Here is a 20,532-nt window from a genome sequence, read left to right as displayed (position 1 = left end):
TAGAAACCCCACTCCACTAATAGGCGTATACTCACCTCCATCCCAGTGATTTGGGAGTTGAAAGGCATATTGAAGAGGTTACTCGATATTTACATGCTGTAGCATTTTTCTGCACCTTTCTCGGATGCTTGTAGGGTTATGGATAGCATAGGTTGTTTACATTGTGGCAGTTCATGTGGAAATGCCTGTACAGAAATCGTACCAGTTTAGCTTTAACAGGATTATAATTCTTATTTGGTAGGTTATGCCTTGTTGTCTACGCATATTATGACGTTCCAATGCAGAAAGGATCTGGAGTTGCATTGCTGTAAGGCTCCTTTCACATCCCTATAATTACACCCTTTCCTCTAATGAGCAAAACAAAACCAGACCTTCACAAAATGGACTGATCTTTGACAGTTTTATGGAAGTAGGAGGCCTTTGTGTGCATTTCTGGTGTTAGCTCTTGGCGCTCCAGTGCTGTGATCTTGGATCACCACCTGCTGTCTGCTGAAAGAATTCATCCTACGTCGCATTTGCTGAGCCACGTTGCTCGCTGTTGAGACGTCGTCCCCAGCTCACACCCTTCTGTGAGGTACTGCTACGTGTGGTTACTTGCTGCTCCTCCGCTTAGCTTGAAGCTACAAAGTTGGTTAATTAAATTAAAGCTGCATAAACCCTTAGAAGTATGTCCCCATTAGGGATTTTTCACTGGTTTAGCTGATTTGTTTACTAAACAAAGTGCGGGATGGGCTTGTCCTGAGCTCTGTAGGCAAAACCTGAACAAAGGGAAGGAAGTTGGCACCTGTGAGGACATGGCTGGACCTTTGTAGGAATGAGAATTAGGGGACTGAAAGAGCCCAGATGAGTATCCCATATCCCTCTTGTGCCCTAAGGGCTTGGGTGCTGATGGATCAAATCCCAGCATTTTTGCAAGAAAGAAGCTGCTTCGAATTCCTCCCTGATGTGTACGAGTGACTTCTGTGGGAGCAGAACAACAGAATGAATAGAAAACACAGAATTGCTGGTGTTCTTTGAACTATAGGTTGCTGTATCTTTTATTGAAGTGTTTTTTTTTTTGTTTTTAAGGAGCATAAATAGCCTTTCTCAGTTTGGTGGGCATGGAATGGCAGCTAGTGTGGTTGGTGTAGAGCATCACAAACTCCTGGAGGGAATTGATTTACCTGAAACTGCCAAAATTATTTCTGCAGCTAAATGTCCCTCAAACTCCCCTCCTGGAGACTGCCAGCTGCCCTACAGTGTGACTGAGAGAGAAGTGTCTGCTCCTGAACATCATTTAAGATTGATTTCATGCATCACACAAGTTGAAGATGACAGAAGGCTTTGTGGAGAGATGCAGCTGGGCTTTCCTAGTCCTGTGATGGCATCCTTGTGTGTGTTAGGGGATGGTGACAACAATTGAACATACACATCTTGGTCTGTTGTTGCATTTGAGTCAACATTTAGTAGGATTTCATGAGTTAAAACAGGCAGGACTGGCAGTGCAGTGAGGTGTATTGTCACGACTGGATAGACAAAGTTCCTCACACGTATGTTCCTTCAACCAGGAAGTTTGGAGGCTTCTCCATGTTTTTTGTACCTCCTGAGAAGTGGGAAAAGTAGTATCTCTGACTGCAGGTTTTTCCCAGATGGGTTAGAAAAGTAGTTCAAATTCTGTGTTTGAAGATAAATGGGATTTGTATATGTGTGTGTTAGTTCCTGAAAATATGAAGTGTTGTGTAAATGTTGAAGTTTGGTGGAATAACAGAAGACGTAGAATCTCCTCTGGGTTTGGAGGGTACCAGTACACTGTGAAACCTACAGAGATCTCATCAGGAGTCCTTTTCTGTAGACAGCAGTGGAAACAGAAAAAAGTGATTCTAAAACATCAAAGGAAATGAAAATTAAAAAATTCAGATGAGAAGCGTGTACCTCATCAAATCAAGAGAAAAATAATTTGAGATACAGGTACTCTGCAAGATGATGAAACCTGGACAAGCCTAATGGTGATAGATCTACAGATAACCTGAGACATAAAATTAAGAATACATTTGTAATAAAGGATATGATTTTAGCATGTTAGTGCAATTAGGGGGGGAAAGTAGAAGTGACGATGGTATTAAAAACATTTCATTCTGCATCAGAAAACCTTTATTTGAAAATCTTAGGAATGTCAGAAGGAGTGAAGTTACCAGGATATTTTGGGTTGCAAGGTGTGATTAATCTCAAAATAAATATGTATTATCAAATTGCCACAAGCAAGAGAGAGAGAGCGAGAGCATTTTTTATCATTCAAATATTTTTAGATAACTGAAGAAGAGAGAGAAAATATCTAAAAGGTTGAAGTACATTAAAACTGGGTGGAACAGTATTATCTGAGGGGCAAAAATGTTGAAAATAAGATGATACAAGGCTTATGGGCTGGCATTTTAAGTAGCCTAAGAGTGAAATTAAACAAAACACCGAAGCATATCCTTTGGGAGCAGCCCTGCACTGTTGAGAGGACAGCAGAATAGGTTTTGTTTGTGGCTAATTAGCATTCTCTTCCTCCTATCCAGGATACTACAGGCTTGTAAATCTAGGCTGTTCTAAGAAAACTGGAAATAGTTTTTGCTGCTCTGTCTTTCCTGGGGTTATCCTACCAATTTTTGAAATTACAACGAAGTATAAAAATCTTAGTTTCGCGTTTAGCTTGTATTTTCAACACAGGGAAGGGGCAGTCAACGATGGCTGTATGGAAGCACGCAGACACTTGGATATAATGAAATAGTTTAAAGTGAAAAGATCCTGAAAAGGAGGTAGTATGTGAACGGAGTGGATCTGTCGTGATGGGATAAATACTCTTTAAGTAGGTGAGCAATGGGGTTGCTGATACTTGGTTTGCAGTGGGATAGCCATTGTTCCGCCTCTCCTCCCTCCCTCCCGTTTGTAGAACTCTCCCTGCAGCATCATCTCCCTGATGATGGAGAGGAGGTTGGAGTCAGAAGCTCTCTGCTTTGAAGCTGAAACTGGCAAAGGAGTGAGCAGAAGTGGAGGGCTGTCAGAGCTGCTCTCCTTTTGCGGGTGATAAAAAAAACCCCACACCTCTGTCCTGCTTTCAGAAAATGTGCTCGGTGTGTGAAAAACCTCCGCAGAGCTGCTAGCACGCGATGCAGGGCTGCAAGATCTTGGGGGAGCTTGTGCAAGGAACCAGGCACTGGCTGTGGCTGGCACGCTTGCCTGAATTTTCTTTATCGGATAAGGCTGCGGAGTTTTGTGTTTCTGCAGGCAGCAAAGCTTTGCAGGGGCAGCTGGACTTCACTTAAGGAAACTGTCCACCACTCGGCGTGGACCAAGGCTGCAGCTCTGCTCTGCTAAGTGGTATTGAATGCCCTTCCCTCTCCTTCTCCCCAGCTACGGGAGCCTGTGGCCACGTGGCCCCCAGGGGAGACAGACCAGATAGACTAATGTCAGAGCAAATTTGGGATTCAGTCAGTGTCTGAATGACCCGGTGCTGGCTGGAGGTGCGCTGTATTTGTCATTGTTTCCTTCGCCTGGAAGGGTAAGCTGCAGGTAGGCTGGTAAAGGGACTGAAAGGTTTGTCTGGCTTCACTGGAGGTCTGTCAGCTCCTGCACGCTCTCTACTGAAAAGCTGCTCGGTAATTCCTACCCTGCCTTTCCTATCTGTGGGATAAGGTTGCTTTGCTTTTTACTCCATTGATTTAAGCATGCTGGTGTCAGACATAGGCTCAAGCACCTCTGGGCTTTGTGGGGGAGGACCCAGGGCTGGAACAGCAGCCAAAATTTAAAATCAGGATTAGTCTGTTGACACGCACATAAATCAAACAGCCCTTCTATCATAAATCTTTTCCTTGGATATTTTTTTTTTTTTCTGCTGCGGTGGTGGAAGCAGTAGGAGCGGTGCCAGCAGCCTGGGCTTCCCAGGGTTGGGCTTCAATGTCAAGGCTGTTCTCCTTAGCCCCAGGTGGCTGAATGCAGCTCCCTGCACCCCGCTCGGTGAGATCCCTGCAGAGCTGCATGCATTAGTGTTTGCTTTGTTTGGTTTTCAGGCATGGTAGGGTAGAATTTTTATTGTCTTTTGGGGATATCTTTTACATGGTCAGTTGTTTCTGAGTCATCTGTTTGGTGACAACTACATCTAAAGGCAGTGCTAAAAGCTGCTAAAAAATTCCCTGTCCTAGCATAGAGGTCTCTGTGGGATACCCAAAACTGAGGGAGGAGTGGGTAATTAATGCCTTGTGTGTTGATAGTCATGCTCAGGACTGGGAGAAAGTGAATGTGGTCCAGGCTTGCTATCTCAGCACAGTTCCTTACAACTCCTAGGTGTATTTTGTGTGGCCAGCAAGGAGCAAATGGGATATTCCAGCAACTGATGCTATCTGAACGTCTGTGCTCTGTTCTCAGTGCTGCCAGAGCAAGGGAAGGGGCTGCTGCACAGATGGGTTTAAAACCGTGTACTTCTTTTCTGTTACAGTAACACAACAGAGAAGAGTGCTCTGAACCACACAGTGTGCTTGCTTGTGAACAGAGTGGTGTGGGTGAGGCAGCAGGAAATGGACTCAGATGTACTTTTAGGGATATTAAGGAACCCTGTTCTTGTATGTGTGTTTCCTTCTCTGTTTCAATGTTTCAGTGCCTCTTCATCCTTCTAAAACTAATGCCTTTCTGTGTGTAAAGCCTTGTGTGAGCTTGCAGGGGTATGTAATTTGCAAGCCTCATAATTTGTTCTCCATATGCCACCCGGTAGCGAGAAAGTTGCCCAAAAAGGACTGAAAACAGTGTCATGGCTCAGAGGAGTGAGATGTGCCGGTTTTGATAAAGAAGATAGCAGAAGACACAGCAATATTGTGGTGGTGGTGGGTGGGATATTCGCTTGAATACGTGCATCACTTGTCAGGCTGACGTTTTTATCCGTCTTCTGTAGTATGACGCTGTTTTCTCCCTTCCCCTTTCTTCAGGGTAACCAGGAGCCAGCAGCAACTCCTGATGCAATGGTGCAGCCATTCACCACAATCCCATTTCCGCCACCCCCACAGAACGGGATTCCCACAGAGTATGGGGTGCCACACACTCAGGACTATGCAGGCCAGACCAGCGAGCACAATCTGACGCTCTACGGGAGCACGCAGCCGCATGGAGAGCAGAGCACGAATACGGCCAGCACACAGAATGGATCTCTTGCAGTAAGTGCAGAGGCAGGGGAGCAGCACGGTCCCCCCAAAAATAGCCATTGATTAGCTTGCTGACTGTTTCTTAAGCACGCAGCAAATCAACGGCAGACTTTATTTAAAAAAAAAAAAAAAAATAGCTTCTGACCTTTTGTTGCTAGGTTCTTGTCTTTCCCCTTGTGCGCAGTTCCCCCCATAAACGGGCGCCTGCCAAGCAGCAGTAGTATTTGGGATCATGGTGTTTTTACCATGGTGGTGTTGTCTGATGACAGTCCTTTACAAAAGTGTTAATTGCTTTGAGTTAATTGGTGAATGGTGGGTACAAATGAATGCGATGGAAGCAAATTCTGGAAGGCTGAGGGTACAAAGTGATAGGATAAACATATGAATTGTAGGTGCAGTCCCAACGTGTTACTGTTTCCAGGAAGATAGCAGAATAGAAAAACACTTCACTTTGACTTTCTGAAGGTGGCAGGGAGCTTCAGGGGGCAAAGATAGGAGAGGACCTCTCAGCTACTGGACATCCATTTGCCAAACGAAGATTTTTACCTTATGTTTTTTTAGCTTTCTTCCCATGGCCTGGAACTGGCACTGGGCAACATGCTGGCAGATTATCCCAGGAAAAGCTTTATCCACCCCTTAAGCCACTTGTTAAGACTTAACTTTCTAATAAAGAGCCTTATGGTGAGAGCCTTTGGTGCTCAGGGGTGGATTTAATCTGTTAATGCTTTCAGTTTTACTTGTAGTTGGGTGTTTGGCTTGTAGAGATTATTTTTCCCCCCTGTAAGTACTGAGTGAATTCGGTGCCAACAACTGGAAAAAACTAAAACTGATAGTGCCAGCTCAAGTATGCATGGTTTCTGGCATGCAGTTCTGCTCTTTCTGTGGTGGGCAGTGGCTGCAGGTGATTGGCAACACTGGTTAGGATTTTGATACCTTTGAGTTTATCCTGGGAAAGCTGCAACTTCAATGTCTTGTAGAGGAAAAGAGTACAAAACACATTTACAGAGCATAAAAGGGACTTCAGGTGCCTCCCTCAGAAAATAGGGATGTAGATGAGATCAGGCTGGAAATAAAACTTAAGAGCTGGTGCAGCATGCAGGAAAATGCAAGTCATCATTTCGTACCAGATTGTCCAACACCACCTAAACCATGAGATCTGGACTGCCCGTCTCCAGCAAACAGCTTTCTCGAGCACTGCCAGCTGGATGGGAAAGCTGGAAACGGGGAATAAAACAGTGCAGTGGCTTTCCTCATGTATTTTGCTGTCCCAATGCTTGCCCACAGTTTAAGAGCATTTCTTTTTAATGGAAATGGTGTGAGCCTTGACCTTGGATGTGAGCTCTTGCCAGGCCTCCTGCTCCTCTTCCATATTAGGAGCCATCTCTGCAGCAGAGCTCTGTGTTTCATCAGCTTGTGCTGGCTCTGAGGAGCCCACAATGCATGGGGAAGGCTGGCGAGCCTGTGATGAGGGACTGGGAGCCCATCTGTGTGGGAGGGAGCGTTGCTGGGAGACTGCTGGGAGGCAGTGGTGTTGCCAGGAGGCTGCAGAGGGAGCCTGACTGGCAGGGGGGGTTATCCAAGAAACAAGCTGAATAACACACATCACTTGCACTGGCTGCTGGGAACAGGTGGGCACGTCTGGTGTGACCATTTGACGTGGTTAAAGATGTGTGAGCTGAGTGTGCAGAGTCAGGCTTACAGGAATGTAGCTACCTGGGAATGGGTGAGAGTGCAGATGAGCTCCCTGCTGCTAGGGCTGGGACTGATCAAACCCAGAGGATCCCAGATGGTGGCACATGAAGAAATGCAGGGGGAGGGGGAAGGGAAAGGTTCCTCAGTCAAGAGCCTTTCACATAGCAGGCTTTCACATGCACAAGGTCCTAGATCTTCTCAGTCCCTTTCCTATTTAGGAATTCTTCCGTATGAAGTTAGTTTGATTGTGTGGGATGCCTTCAGATGTAACTGGTTGTAACTTTTGTCCTTCTCAGTATGCTAATTAGTGATGTAGGAACTAGGGGGAAAAAAGAAGGTTCAGTAGTTACACAAGCTAAAGCATGCTATTAAAATACAGCAGAACAGGTTGGTTATTTCACCTGCAATATCTACAGCTAATGTCAAACATCATCTGTCAAGTGCATTGATTATTTCTTGCTTGACATGCGTGTTCAATCCATGTGGACTAGACTGCCATGCTTTAGAGCAACTTTTCCCTTCACTGCTTTGTTGTCTTGCTTAGACAACAGTGCTAACTTTAATAGAGCAAAAAGGTCATCACAGGTGATACATGATCCTTCCCTCCCAGTATAGTGACTGACAATCACAGCTGCTGTCATGTGTGTGAGAGGTGATACCCCAGACCGAACAACTGGTGGATTTTTTAGCTGCTGACTTGAAACCTGTGCCCCCATGGGATGATTCAGAAATTCCTTCAGACAGACAGATAAGGTATCTCCTTGCTTTTAAGAACAAGGCCTGCACTCAGTCCAGTTGACAGGATAGACTGAGATAGTGAAAGGTATGCTCAGATGGTGGGGTTTTCCTGCTTTTCAGGCCAGTAGTCTTTAGAATCATTTGCAAAAGTAACAGAATAAAGGGTGGCTCAGAGGTCCGTCATGAAGATGGGAGTTTCATCTGGTTGGTAGGATGTTATGCAGCAATGAAATAGGGTCTGTAGTGGGGTCCATAATGCACTGGGTGGGAGCACCCTCTCATAGAAACTTGGCTGATTCTGTAACGCAAATCAGATTGAATTAGTTCAGATTAGTGGGGTGTCTGTGTTAATAGACAGTTATCTGGAAGCCTGAGGTCAAACATCAGCAGTGAACTTTAGTAAAATAAACCTTGAGAGTCACAGTCCATGCCTTCCTATGCAGTCTAAAAGCCCTGAGGAAAGGAACGTGACTGTTTATTTGGTGTCATGAGCTAAGGTTGAGCTTGGTTCTGGAGGTCTGAGTGTGCTGGAGAAAAAGCACTCAGAGCAGAGGCATGGAAAAGAAATTGGCACAATAGGACGTGTAATACAAACAGCTTAATATTTAGGAATCTTTTTTTATTTTAGGATCAACCCTTAACTATGGGGCTTTGTTTCTTGCCTGGCATGTGGGTCTTCATCCCCAAGCATCTGTCCTTTCTCTTGATGCTGTCCCAAAGCACAGCTGAAAGACCCGGATTAAAAATAGACTGAGGTGCAGGACCATATTTGGCCTACTCAGCCTGCCTGTTGCAGCCTGTCTCTTAAAGCACTGGCACTCTGCTTTTCACTTCTTATGGTGCTGGGTTGCCTAGTTTTTTCCCCCTTGGTTTACATGAGTCTGCTTATCCCTAATAGAGCCACCCAGCACAGATAGCTGCAAGTGGAGATGCTAATGAGGCTGCGGTACCTCTGGCAGCTGAGCTGATCTAAAGATTCACTGCTGTCAGAAAAGAGAGATCTGGCTCCAAGCGCGAACTCCCACTCCTATTTACGGGCTCTGGCATTCCTTACGTGAGCCACTTTAATTCACTGACCTGGCAGAAAGCTGTCCAATTCTTTTGCTGGGTTAATGAATTAGAGCAGCTCTTGGAGGGATCCAGCAAACGCTGTTGTTGCAAGGTACAAGTATGGAGTGCGTGGCCAGAAGCCGAGAGCAATTGTCAGCTCTCTGCATCTCCTGGTGCTCTACCCGCAGAGGGAAGATTAATCATCTGCTGAAGTAAAAAAGCTTGCTTGATAGTAAATGCAATGCACTTAATACTGTGAGCTGATTATTCAACTCATTTCTCTTGTTAATGTCAGAGGGAAGAATTTGTGTGTCTGTATAAATTACGGAATGCAGCTGGAGGTGCAGAAGTAGAGGAATAAGTTTATGTAAATTACTTTGCATGAAAATGGCAGGTGCTGTCGCCTTGGTGTTACGTTGTCATGAACCAATATAATGCATTATTTAATTACAGAGCATCAGCTTCTCGATGTGCCATGCTGAAACATACTCAAGTTTTCTGCTGTACCACTTAGCGATACAGACTTCTGATTTCTTAAAGAAGACACATCTGTGGTGAGGGACTCCTACTTGCTGATCTGGCTGTATCCCAGGCATCTAGCAAGGGTGTAGAAAAAAAGAGAGTCAACAGCAGTCAGGGGTTCCTCAGCTGGCTTTTGCACCACATGGATGATGATATAATAATGACTTTCCCTCGGGTATTACTTGCCTAGTCTGAGATTGCAGAATATTCCTCTGTAATTATTTTCCATCACTTTAGTAATTAAAGCAATTGCTCATGTGAGGTATTTCAGGTGAAGAATATGTTTAATGAATATCTTCACTTATCTTTTGATACTGCTGAGCAGGTAGATGTGAGTATGAACTAGTTTCATGTAAGTATCTGCAGCTGATTGTTTGGCTGTTTCAGCTTGGAAATGGCTGTCTTGAGGTAGCAAAATGACATTTAACATCAGGAATTTGCTTTGAGTAGGAGGCAGATTATTATTTTGAGTATGAGGCAGATTATTGTCAGCACTTGTAGACCTGTGTATAGTGAGGAAAATTTAAAAATTTCAAAAAAGAAATAGGAAACATTAGCAAATACGACATTAGAGTATGCAGCTGTGGTACTTCTGCCTATCTCTCAAAGGCTATAGCAGATCTAGGAATAGTAGAGGGAAGGATAACAGTGACTATGAAAGGAATGTAGAAGGTTCTTTATAAGAAGCAATGAAATCCTGACTTCTAAGGAGCTGACAGGAATATAACATAATCATATAACAAATACATCTAATATTGAATTCACAAAGATGTGAAGTGGTTCAGTTTACTGGAGGCTGGGGGACTCTGTTGGAGAAACAGCACTGTACTTTATCCTGTTCTTATGTTCTTCCATGGACTGCTCTATTTGGCCTCTCTCATAAGGAAGGTAGTGGGCTGGATGAGCCTTTGTCATTTCCTGGCTGTTCTTCTGCCACTGTGAAGGGAGCAGTCCAGGAGTGACCACTATCTCACCCCTTGCTGCCTCCTTCCCTTTGTCAGGGCATCCCTGTTTTCTGAGGAATAGTCTGGAACTGCTCACAAAGTGTTTGACACTGTGACCAGGAGATGAAGGCCTTTCAGGGGGCTTCATTTCACTACTTCATTGAAAGAGAAATTAAAAAAAAAAGAGAACCAAAGTGTCCTAGAAAAAATTATAAAAATATAACTCAAAAAAGAAAGTAATTTTTAACATCGCTACATGGAAGATGTTACCTGTTGTGCCAGAGGTGAGTCTGTTGTGCAGAACAGCTAGAAAAGATGCCTGTGTGCTTTCCTGTATCAAGTTTATGTTCTGACTTCAGGTGAGGTACACCTTTTGTTTAATAAGGAAAAGGTAACAAAATCACTACAGCTTTAGTGCGTTTGGAGACAGATAACTAATAGTCAGGGAAAATATGCCCTGAATTAGTCTTAATTACTCTGAAAGTAGTTGAAGACCTAGCAGAAGTTACTTGGAATGACCTTAGTGATTATTTTGTCCATTTTTTTTTGCATACAAAGTACTTGGGCTTGTTGTTAATAGAGTCTGTAGCGTAGTCCATTTTTAAAAAAATACAACACTTAGCACCACTGATGAATCAAGTACATAAATACAATTCTAAAACTACATTTACTGAAATTGGAAGGTTATGATTAGCCCTGCAGTCTTCTGTCTGTTAAACAAATGTAGTTGAGGCTGCAGAAGTTCCCATGCTTTTTGCTCTTGGATGTGTATCTCAGTCCTACCTGGTGGAGTGTGACTAAACAGGAATGGGGCCTCACTCATTTTTTCCATTAAATTGTCTTGGTGAGTATCTGTTCATTGGTGGCTGACTGGCTGTTTTGACACAGGTTGTTCACTAGAAGTTGCAGAGATCTTCCCCATTGTCAGCTCTTTCTTTTGAGATGGGAAGATGGCCTTCTTCCAGTCATAGCTTTCAGTCCTTGTATCCAAATGATTTCTCAAGCTCTTGATCCAAACAAGGTCTTAAAAAAATTATTTCTTTATTTATTTATTTTTATTTTTCCCCCATAGTCTCCTAGATTTTTTTAAGCCACCCAAGCTGCCCTTTAAATACAGTTATTACAGTTGGTATTTTGTAAATATTTTCTTTGCAGTGATTTATGGTTCTTAACCTCCTTGTTACAATTCACAACATTTTGAACTGATAGCTTCCTGGGGGAAAGGACAGGGGGTTGTTTTTTGCTTTTCTGTATCTTGGACCTGAAGCAGTTCCAGTTCTAGAAGCCAGTGGGAGATGGAAACAGAATGTGCTGGGTATTAATAGTCTGTGTGCTGGCCTGTTGCATTAGTGTTTGGCTCATCAGGGAGGTAGCCCTCTGGCCACTCAAATGACTCAGTGCTCAGGGGGCACTGGAGGTCCCCTTTCTCCCACTGAGAAGAAAACCTTAGCACTTGCTTCTTCACCAGCTGCTTTAGGACAAGAGATGGGAAGATGGTGGTAGAGCTGCCCCCAAGCTTTCCAGAACAGCCTTGTGTTACCAGGTGTCCTTCTCCCCTTTTACACACGGACACATGTACATCCATGATTCCCTTTGCAGCTGCCTCTTCTTGCTTAGGGTTTCCTTACTGCTGGCAGGGGCAAGGGAGGAGCTGTCAAAGGGCCACGGGCAGCAAGTAGTTAAAAGAGAAGCAGATATTGCATGTGTCCTGAGCTCAGGTGCATTTCTCAGTGACCTTGAGCAGAGCTCAGAGTTTGCGTGTGCAGGCGTGAATGACATTATCACCTGCCTAAGTATATGTTACACAGACTATGCCAAGGAGGCAAGATGGATCCAGTACTGCTTCTAAATGCAGCATCCTTGCTGCAGCATAATTTTGTGTTGCCTGATGACAGGCATTGAGACTTAGGGAAATGTGTTAGCTCCCTCCTGAGCTGGATCACTGTCTGTAATGAAAGGAGAGGAGCTGAAACTCTGTGTGTGGAAGGAGTCAGTGTGGGAGTGGGCACTCAGTGAAATGAGGGCTTTTATCATCTGGCCTGGTCAGGGTAGCGCTGCTGCCAGTCTCCTTTATGTGCTGCCTGAGAACAGGCTCCAGGCCCTTCCTTTCATCTCCTTCCTAATGACTTAAGACAAGGAATAACTATGAAAAGAAAAAAGAAAAAAAAGCAAGATCTGAGGACACTCATTTATGCGGTTGCTGAATGTGTGGCAGTGGACAAATGTATTGAGCTAATGTTATAGTGGCTGAAAGTTCAAATCTTACCTTAGGGCTATGAATGATAGAAATGAGGGAGCTACAGCATCCAGGAACAGAAGGTATTTAATATTAAACTACTGCTGAAGAATCCGGATATGTGAAAGCCTGAAAGGCATTTGGGGACTCTTGGTGTAGTCAGAAAGGTATCAGTGGACCTATATCCCCCGTTCCCTGTGTTGTTTCTCCTCTTTGAAGCCTTTGTCTTATTGTACACATCACACGTGCTGCAAAATGACTCCTGGGTAGTGGCAGCACTCTGCCATATGCAGGAACAGCTGTGAGTGTTTTTGAGCAGGCCACTATACATGATAGATCACACCCTTGGTAAGAAAAGAGTTATGCCCTCTGTCTGCAAATAAATGGATGTGATAGGAATGCAAACAACCTCCTGGCTTCCTTCCCCATGGAAGCAGCAGACCCAGTCCTATGCAACCTGTATTTGAATTTAAAGATGAAAGCATTTTTGTTGTCAGTGTTCAGAATCTGTGCCTTTCCTCACTCACACTGCAGAGGATGCACTAGTGTCTGTGTGTGTGTGTATTTGAGGATGCATCTGTGTGCATGGGTCTTCTTCATCTGTGTGCATTGGCCCACTTGGCAATTTCATGCAAAGCCGTAAAACCCACAAGATTTGGCAAACTGCAGTAGCAGGGCTCCAGAATGGATTGTAGAGATCCCTTTTAGCAGGAGTGTTGATGATTTGGAGGAGTTATTTTGGACCACTCACTTGGAGGTGCTGTGTGTGGTGGTGATGGATGGGCTACTCCTGTGTTTTGTCCTTCTTTGACAGATTTGCCCTGAGGAGCTAAGGACTCTGATGGAGTCATAAAAATAAAACCACCAAATAGCATGGTGTGATTTAATCACAAGCCAACTGCATTGATTCTTCCCCTAGGGTGCACTCTATGTTTGGAGATGCGTTTTATCATGGGGGTGAGGGCAGGAGAAGAGAGGGGGAACCTGGAGAGGGGGGAGGCATCTTTTTAGTTATGACCAAATGGAAGTTTCAGAGGTTGTTCTCAAAGTTTGATGTTTGGAGGATGAATGAGTCTCAGCCAAATAAAAATACTTCATCCTGCTAGGCTTCTCCTGAGAATTGCACGTCTCTGGGAAGTAGGGATACTTATAGGGCAGTATCTCCATTTTTCCTGTCACAGCTTAATTTATATTAACCAGATCAAAAAATTTTTGTGCTGTCTGCGCAGCCTGACTAAAATAAACTGGAAAGCTGTCACTGCTTTGTTCAGCATGACAAAACCCCATGCTTACTGTTTCCTAGCTCTTGTCAGTGCTTTATAACCAGTATGCAAGGTCGTGCCTCTAAGAGACTTTTTTGGCCAGAGAAAGCTCTCTTAATCTTGCCAGTTTAGTTATGTGTGAGAGATGTTATTTTCCAAACATCCATGAAGTGGTTTACGTTGAGAGCAGAGCAATTTAGCAGGTCCATTCAGTGGTTGAGGAGTCAGTGTGGGCAACTCCTCTGAGATTTCTTTCCTCTTTGGTACACAAATTGTGTATTTAAAACTTGGGTGGGGGAGGTCCCAAAAGCTAAAATTGCTGCTACTTTTAAATCTCTATTTTTAAGAGTTGTGACTATTTTTGAAGGTATATACAGCCCTTGCCTTCTCATAGGGCTTCTTTTTACTTGATGGGTTAAGGAAGAAGAAAGGTTGGCATCTAAAGAAATGAAATGACACTAGAAATGCATCACACTGGTGGTCAGAGCATGACTCCTAGGAGGCGGACACAAGCAGCAGGAGATGGAGTGGGTGCTCTTTTAATACCTTCACCTGTCAGTGTGTACTGGAAAGGGACAGAGCAATAAAAGCGACCAAATTGTAGTCTACTTTGTTCTCAGGCTCTGAGTTTTTGAGGTAATTTTTCAGACTGAAGTCCAAAAAGTACCATTTTCTCATCAAGCCGCTTTGCAAAGGGCAAAGCCTTTATATTTAGTGCTGTGTTCAAATTTTACCACTTCTTAGTCCAACGCCAACAGAAGTGACTGAGGTTCTTTTCCTTTCTTCTCCCCTGCCAGTCATCTCTGTGGGGGCATTGGGTCTCTCCTCTGGCACAGTAGTCTCCCTCATTCCTCTGCCTTCTTGCTGTACTTTTGCTATGCTCAAGTACGCCAGGCCCCCCGCTTGACCTGGCTTTCTGTACCAATCTGTGCTTGGGAACACTGATACAGATTCCCTTGTTTTATCTGTGGAATTGATAGCTGAGAGTAGTACTTGGAGTTCTTGCAAGTCCTGCAGTGGTAATGACTGTTTCCTATCCCTGGGCTGACTTTTAAATGTATGAGAAAAGTTAATCAAAGACATCTGTAAGCTGTTTGTGTATGGATTTTACCATTTAATTATAGATCTTCTTTGGGGTAGCGTTTCTCTAAAGGGAGCTTGACACAGCAGATGCTGTTTTGCCTGGGGATGCATTTCTGGTATTGGCCTGGTGAAGAGCTGCCACTTCAGCTGTGGGATTTTGATGACTGCACGAACATCCTGCCGCATGAGATTAGAGTGGCAGTGCTACCTCCCAGCTTCAGGATATGAAAGATCCGCCTCTTCATTAGAGCTTTCATATTGTGGCAGCTGAAGTGAGGAAGAACAGGAGAAAAGAGTGCAGCAATTTAAGAAAACCAAAAGCAAATCTACTAAGCTAAAAGGTGGTCTGAGGGGAGGGAGGCTGAGATCTCATTACTGTTTACTCATGGAAAGGGAGGGGAAGAACAACCGATCATTTGTCAAGCATTACTGACTTTATCAAAATAATATATCAAGTGCTCAGGTACTGCAGTTGCTGTATTAATACCTAAAATGAAAGAGACAAAGCACACGAAAAGAATTGATTTGGTTTCTATTCATGCAACACACTGTTGTCTTTCTGATTTCAGCAGACAGAAGGAGGGGCACAGACAGATGGACAGCAATCACAGACACAGAGCAGCGAGAATACCGAGAGCAAATCCACTCCAAAACGACTTCATGTGTCCAACATTCCCTTCCGTTTTCGAGATCCTGACCTTCGGCAGATGTTTGGGGTAAGTTACCAGCACCTTTTAAATCACAGAAAATTCTTCTCTCCACAGGTGGGATGTGTGGTGCCAGTGAAGCATTCATGTGAAGGAGAAGCCCTTTCTCCTCCATTTTGCTAGTACACTGTAGAATATTTGCTGAACTAGGATAATTGGTTGTGTTTACTTCATCTGGCAAATACACACAAATACTGTAACCGTTGTTTATATCAAGATTTTGAAGATAACCTAACAATTGGTTTGAAGCAAAACAAAACAGAACTTTACCTCGCTTCCCAGTAAAGACTAGGATTAAACACTGACTTAATATATCCCTTACAAAGCACTGTTTTCCAGTTGCTTAGAAACTTGTTGAAATATATCTTTCCTCATGAACCTCTTCTGTGATGAAAAATTGCTTCAAGGAATTGGCCAACTAGCTATTTGCATGTGGAAAAGCTAGTGCAAGTCAGATGGTATTTTACATTGTGTACAATAGACATTGTTTCTTTTGTCCATATAGATTGTCTTCATTGATCTTTGTATGCTATTCATCATTCTCAATTTATAAGCTCTGTGAGGAAGTGTTGGTTCACCTGTGTATGGGTGCTGACTCAATTCCATGTGGACACAGATAAATGTGTTAGATGCTTCATGACATAACCTTGAGGTGAAGTTATATATATATCATCATCATCATCAGGAATCCTTGACATGTTGATATTATGGTAACATCCTTGGTTGATGGCATGTTTTAAAGTCTTCAGAAATATTTCTTATTCTTTTTAAAGTTAACAGTATTTAAATGTTGCTTCTTATTTAAGATGGAGTGCAGAGGAGTCAAGTCAGGGAAGACCAAATCTAAGGTTCCTCTTGTCACCTTAGGCTTTGAGTGAATACCATGGTCGTAACTGCATAGCTGGCTGCTTTTCAAAATCTTGCAGTGCTTCTCCTTTCAGTGGTTGCATCCCTTGAGCCATCTGTGTGAGTAGTGTGTATGCATGCACATAGATGCACACTCTCACATGCATAACAGTGTTACAGGATGTAGATGTTTCAGATTTATGGACTTCAAGCTTAGACTTTTGTAAATGAGAGAAGAATTCAGGCCTTTTTGTTCATAGCTTGGATAGTACAAAGTGAATAAAGTGTGCAAAAATGTTAAAAATTTATCTGTGGTCTTCAGGAAGAGTCCCACTTGATATATTGTGAGAGTTCTTGAAGCTTTCTGTATCCATAAGAAGCTGTTTTGTGGATGAGACCAAATGGAGAAGCATGGTCAAAATGCAGGAGGGCAAGCCTGCTATTCAAAGGAGTCTGAGCAGGCTGGAAAAATGGGAAGATACTCACCAATAACAAGCTTCAAGCCTGATATCTGGGAGGGACTAACCCCTGTAGCAGTACAGGCTGGAGGCTGGTTGTCTAGGAGGATGTTCTGCATTAGAAGATTCGGGAGTCCTGATGGACAACAAATGGAACACAAGCAGCACGTCCTTGTGGAAAAGGTGGCTGATCCTTACCCTGGGCTGTGTTAGTGTAGCCAGCAAGCCCAGGGAAGTGATCCTCCCCCTGTCTTCACCAGTTGTTGGACTGCATCTGGAATGCTGTGTCCAGCTTGGGCTCTCCTGGGGAAAGAAGAGCCCTTCATCTAAGTGAAATACTGAAGCAAGCCCACTGGGCACCACTAAGATTGGTTGGGGGCTGGAGAACATGGCATGTGAACAGTCTGAGATACGGGCCTGCTCAGCTTTGAGAAGGCAGAGAGGGGATAGCTTTGTTATTTACAACTATGGGATTGGAGGATACAGAAAAGATTTAGCCAGATTCTTTTTGTTTGTGTGTAATGATGAGATGAGAGACAATAAGTTGGAACATGGGAAAATACAATTTTGTATCAGCACATTTTTTACTTTGAGGAATAGTAGAGCGTGTTGCCCAGGGAGGCTGTGGAATCTCCATTCCTGGAGGTGTTTTACTTGACCTGAACACAACCTGGCCAGGCAGATCTCATTAGACCTGCTTTGAGGAGGGGTTGCACTGAATGACCTCTGGAGGTAGGTCCCAGTCAAAGTTAGGATTCTGTGATTCTGTTGCAAGATTCCTGGGTTTGCTTCCCTGTTATTCTTACATTAGATTGTCACACTCTTGACATCTGTGGGAAGGTTTTCAGGGTGAAACTCATTTCCTGGCAATCTGTGATTGCTGAATCTTACCAGTTGCCTGTTCCACTTTTTTGTTTTTTTAGCTTGCTTTTTGCTGTTGCAGGTCTGTGTGGTAGGCAGTTCCATCCGGTTTGGATAAACCAGTTGCTGAAATCACAGCCAGTTCCTGGACCACCTGCTACAATCTGTGTTGAGCATGTCCTGCTCTGTGCTACTGGTGTTTCCCTATCCTGGGAGCTGCACCACTTAAATAAGCAGTTCTGGCTTGACCCTTCCACATTTGTTCACCTTGATGCTGTTCCTCCCTGCACTGTTGGTGTGGGGGATATGCATGAAATGGAAATGACAAGAACCTGCTTGTCCTGGTGACTCTTGGCTCTGCTTTGCAGATGAGGACACCCAGGCAATGGGAATGAACTTCTGTTCTGAGAAGCAGCTCGTAGAAAATGCAGTGTCTGCTTTCACTAAGGTTTCCTATCCTTTTTTGGGCCCAAATGGTGCCACTTGTATATAGAAGAGGCAGGGAGATGTGCTTCATGTATTGGTTTCTGGTGTTCTCCAAGTTATTTGCTGTTTATTTTTTCTCTAAACATCATCTCAAATTCTAGCACAGTCATGTGATTTTAGTTGGTGTAAATGGGATATTCCCTATAAAACCATTAGCTAGTTTGCCTGGCCCTGTGCTTGCCAAGAGGTATGTACACCAGAAGAGCATTCATCTTTTGAGCCAGAAAAAACCCACCATTGTGCCATTTTCTTGTAATGGAGATCTTGACTACTCTGCCAAGGAAATAATGGTTCTTGCACATCTCCCATTTTCTCTCAGTGCTGATTCCCTCACCATTCTTGGAGCCTCAAACAGGAGAGTGCTTCTCTCTGAATCCTCCTTTCTCCTGTTCTTTTTCAGGATCAGGTTGCTTCCCTCTGAGTGACTTGCTGAAACCAACCCTTTCTAGTGCAGGGGACTCACGGTTGTCCGAGTCTTCAGCTGTGATTAGCCTGTAACCCCCATCTTCTCCTTCTCCCTTCTGTGTGTCAGGTCACATCTCCTCAATGTCATATCTGAGAGACTCAAAATCCTTGCCTGGAGAGCTTTCTCAAGCTCCTGTACGAAGAGAGGAATTGGGTAGACAGCAAAGCTGTGGAGGAAGAAATAAATGTGATGGTTGGGAGGGACTAAGGAGGTCCCCTGAGGATGGAGAACAGCATGTGAGAGGTCAGCCCTGTCCTGGGGTGCAGAATATTAGCTAATGCTTTAGTCCAGACTTGAGTAGAGGTGGACTTCAGATGTGTTGCCTGTGATTAAATGGATATTACGTAACATTTTTCTAAATCTTCACCAGTTGTGAGAGCTGCAGGCATAAGGATTTCCTGACAAATCAAAGTGATTTGGGTTTCAAACCATCTCTCACCTATTATGTGTTTCTAACAGATCCCTGAGATATCCTCAGGAATGGAACAAACATTCCCTTATGTATATGCTTCTTATAGGGAGACAAATAAAATAGACTGCTTAAAACAGGTAATATTTACTTGACATTTCACAATGCCAATATAAAGACTTCCAGAAAGCTTCTAGAAGGAATAGGTCATTTTTTAATGCACACAGTTCTGCACCCACTGTGGAATAAATCAATAGCTGACCTTGTTCTAGCAGATAAAGAAGAGTTAATAGCTGACCTGAAATCCCACGGTTGCCTAGGTACCCGTGATTGTTATTTGTCTGTATTTACTTTGTGCAAACAGAATATGGCATCAGGCAGTAATGTAAGGAGCTTTAGAAGAGTCTGTTTCTTCAAGTTTAAACAATTGGCAGAATAACTGCCTGGGAAGGTACCTTTAAAAGGGAAGTGTTAATGGAATCTATAAAGTATTCAGCAAAATCGTACTGATGGCCAAAAAGGCATAATTCCACAGTCTCTGAAAAACTATGTGTTAATGGAACAAGTAGCATTCTGCACATTAGGCAGGGAGGATGAAGAGTAAGAGGAAGTAAATGGAAGTGAATATAATTGCAAACTTAAAAAAAGAAAGGAAGTGGGCCCTTCATGGAGTTACTGGGTATGGAGGTCCAGAGAAAGTATCTGGTTTTTTTACATGCAAAGATCTAGCTGTAGGTTCAGTGTAAAATTAGAAAATAGTTATCTGGGTTTTGAGGGGGAAAAAACCCAATGAAAAACCAATCGGAAAACCCCATGAGGTAACAGAAGGTATTTGTACCATATTTGGTTTTGTATATAATTTATAACAAAGGAGGGTAATGAAACACTGCTCTCTGAAATTTGAAAACCAACAGATCTAGATAAGGTACATCCAAATTTAATAGCTAAAGTAAGGAGCTCTTTTATTCATTAATGTTAATTCTTAGCCAATTCTTGTAAGCTAGGGGAGCTGCAGAAGGCTGGAATGCTGCCCACCAGGATCCACTGTTGAAAAAATTGAAAGGGATGACTCGAAGAGCTATGAACCAATTATCCGTATGTTGATCCAGGATAATAATAATTCTGTAATGTTTAAAAAAGTATTAAAATCTAAAGAAATGGTTTAGTATCTTTTCAGTGTGACTTTTATATAAGGTAATACACATCTCTTGGAAAAATACTGTCTATTTTGACAAAATGGAACAAAATAATGCTGATATACTTGAACATTGGTCAACTGATTGAATTCATCCAAGTGACCAATTTTGATTTTTAAGAAAAAAGGCTTTATCTCAAACACAGCACACATTAGAGGTATTAAAATCCTTTTTAGTGTTGATAAATAAATAAAAACAGATAATAAAAAGTAGTAGTTACTAGAGACACATCAGTGATGAAGACCTTATAGGGATCTTTTTCAGTTTCAGTCCCGTTCAGTATCTGTATCAACCAATGGGGAAAGTATTAGCAAAATCTTGCCGATAAGGTTTGCTGTTAAAAAACTATTTGGGGAGGAGGAAAGAGGAAGATAAGGTTACTGTTACAGAATGACTTCTAATGCCTGGTTAACTGACAGTAAATCT

General features: G+C 43.2%; 1 protein-coding gene across 32 annotated transcripts in view; it reads left to right on the top strand.

The window, feature by feature from the left end:
• RBFOX2 (RNA binding fox-1 homolog 2) overlaps window positions 1–20,532 on the top strand; it is a 174,451-nt gene that overhangs the window by 107,676 nt on the left and 46,243 nt on the right. For 28 of the 32 annotated variants that reach the window (XR_011723049.1, XR_011723052.1, XR_011723045.1 and 25 more), the window contains 2 exons: window positions 4,938–5,162; window positions 15,247–15,393. Coding sequence is in view for 24 of the 32 variants with exons in the window: in XM_071729589.1 (XP_071585690.1) it covers window positions 4,938–5,162; window positions 15,247–15,393 (372 nt within the window). In the remaining 8 variants the exon portion in view is untranslated. The remainder of the gene's footprint in view (window positions 1–4,937; window positions 5,163–15,246; window positions 15,394–20,532) is intronic. The other 4 variants (XM_071729637.1, XM_071729643.1, XM_071729559.1 and 1 more) reach the window with 1 other exon arrangement.

This window comes from Heliangelus exortis, chromosome 1 (genome assembly GCF_036169615.1).
Source record: "Heliangelus exortis chromosome 1, bHelExo1.hap1, whole genome shotgun sequence".
NCBI lineage: Eukaryota > Metazoa > Chordata > Aves > Apodiformes > Trochilidae > Heliangelus > Heliangelus exortis.
This window is presented reverse-complemented; position numbering and strand designations above follow the sequence as displayed.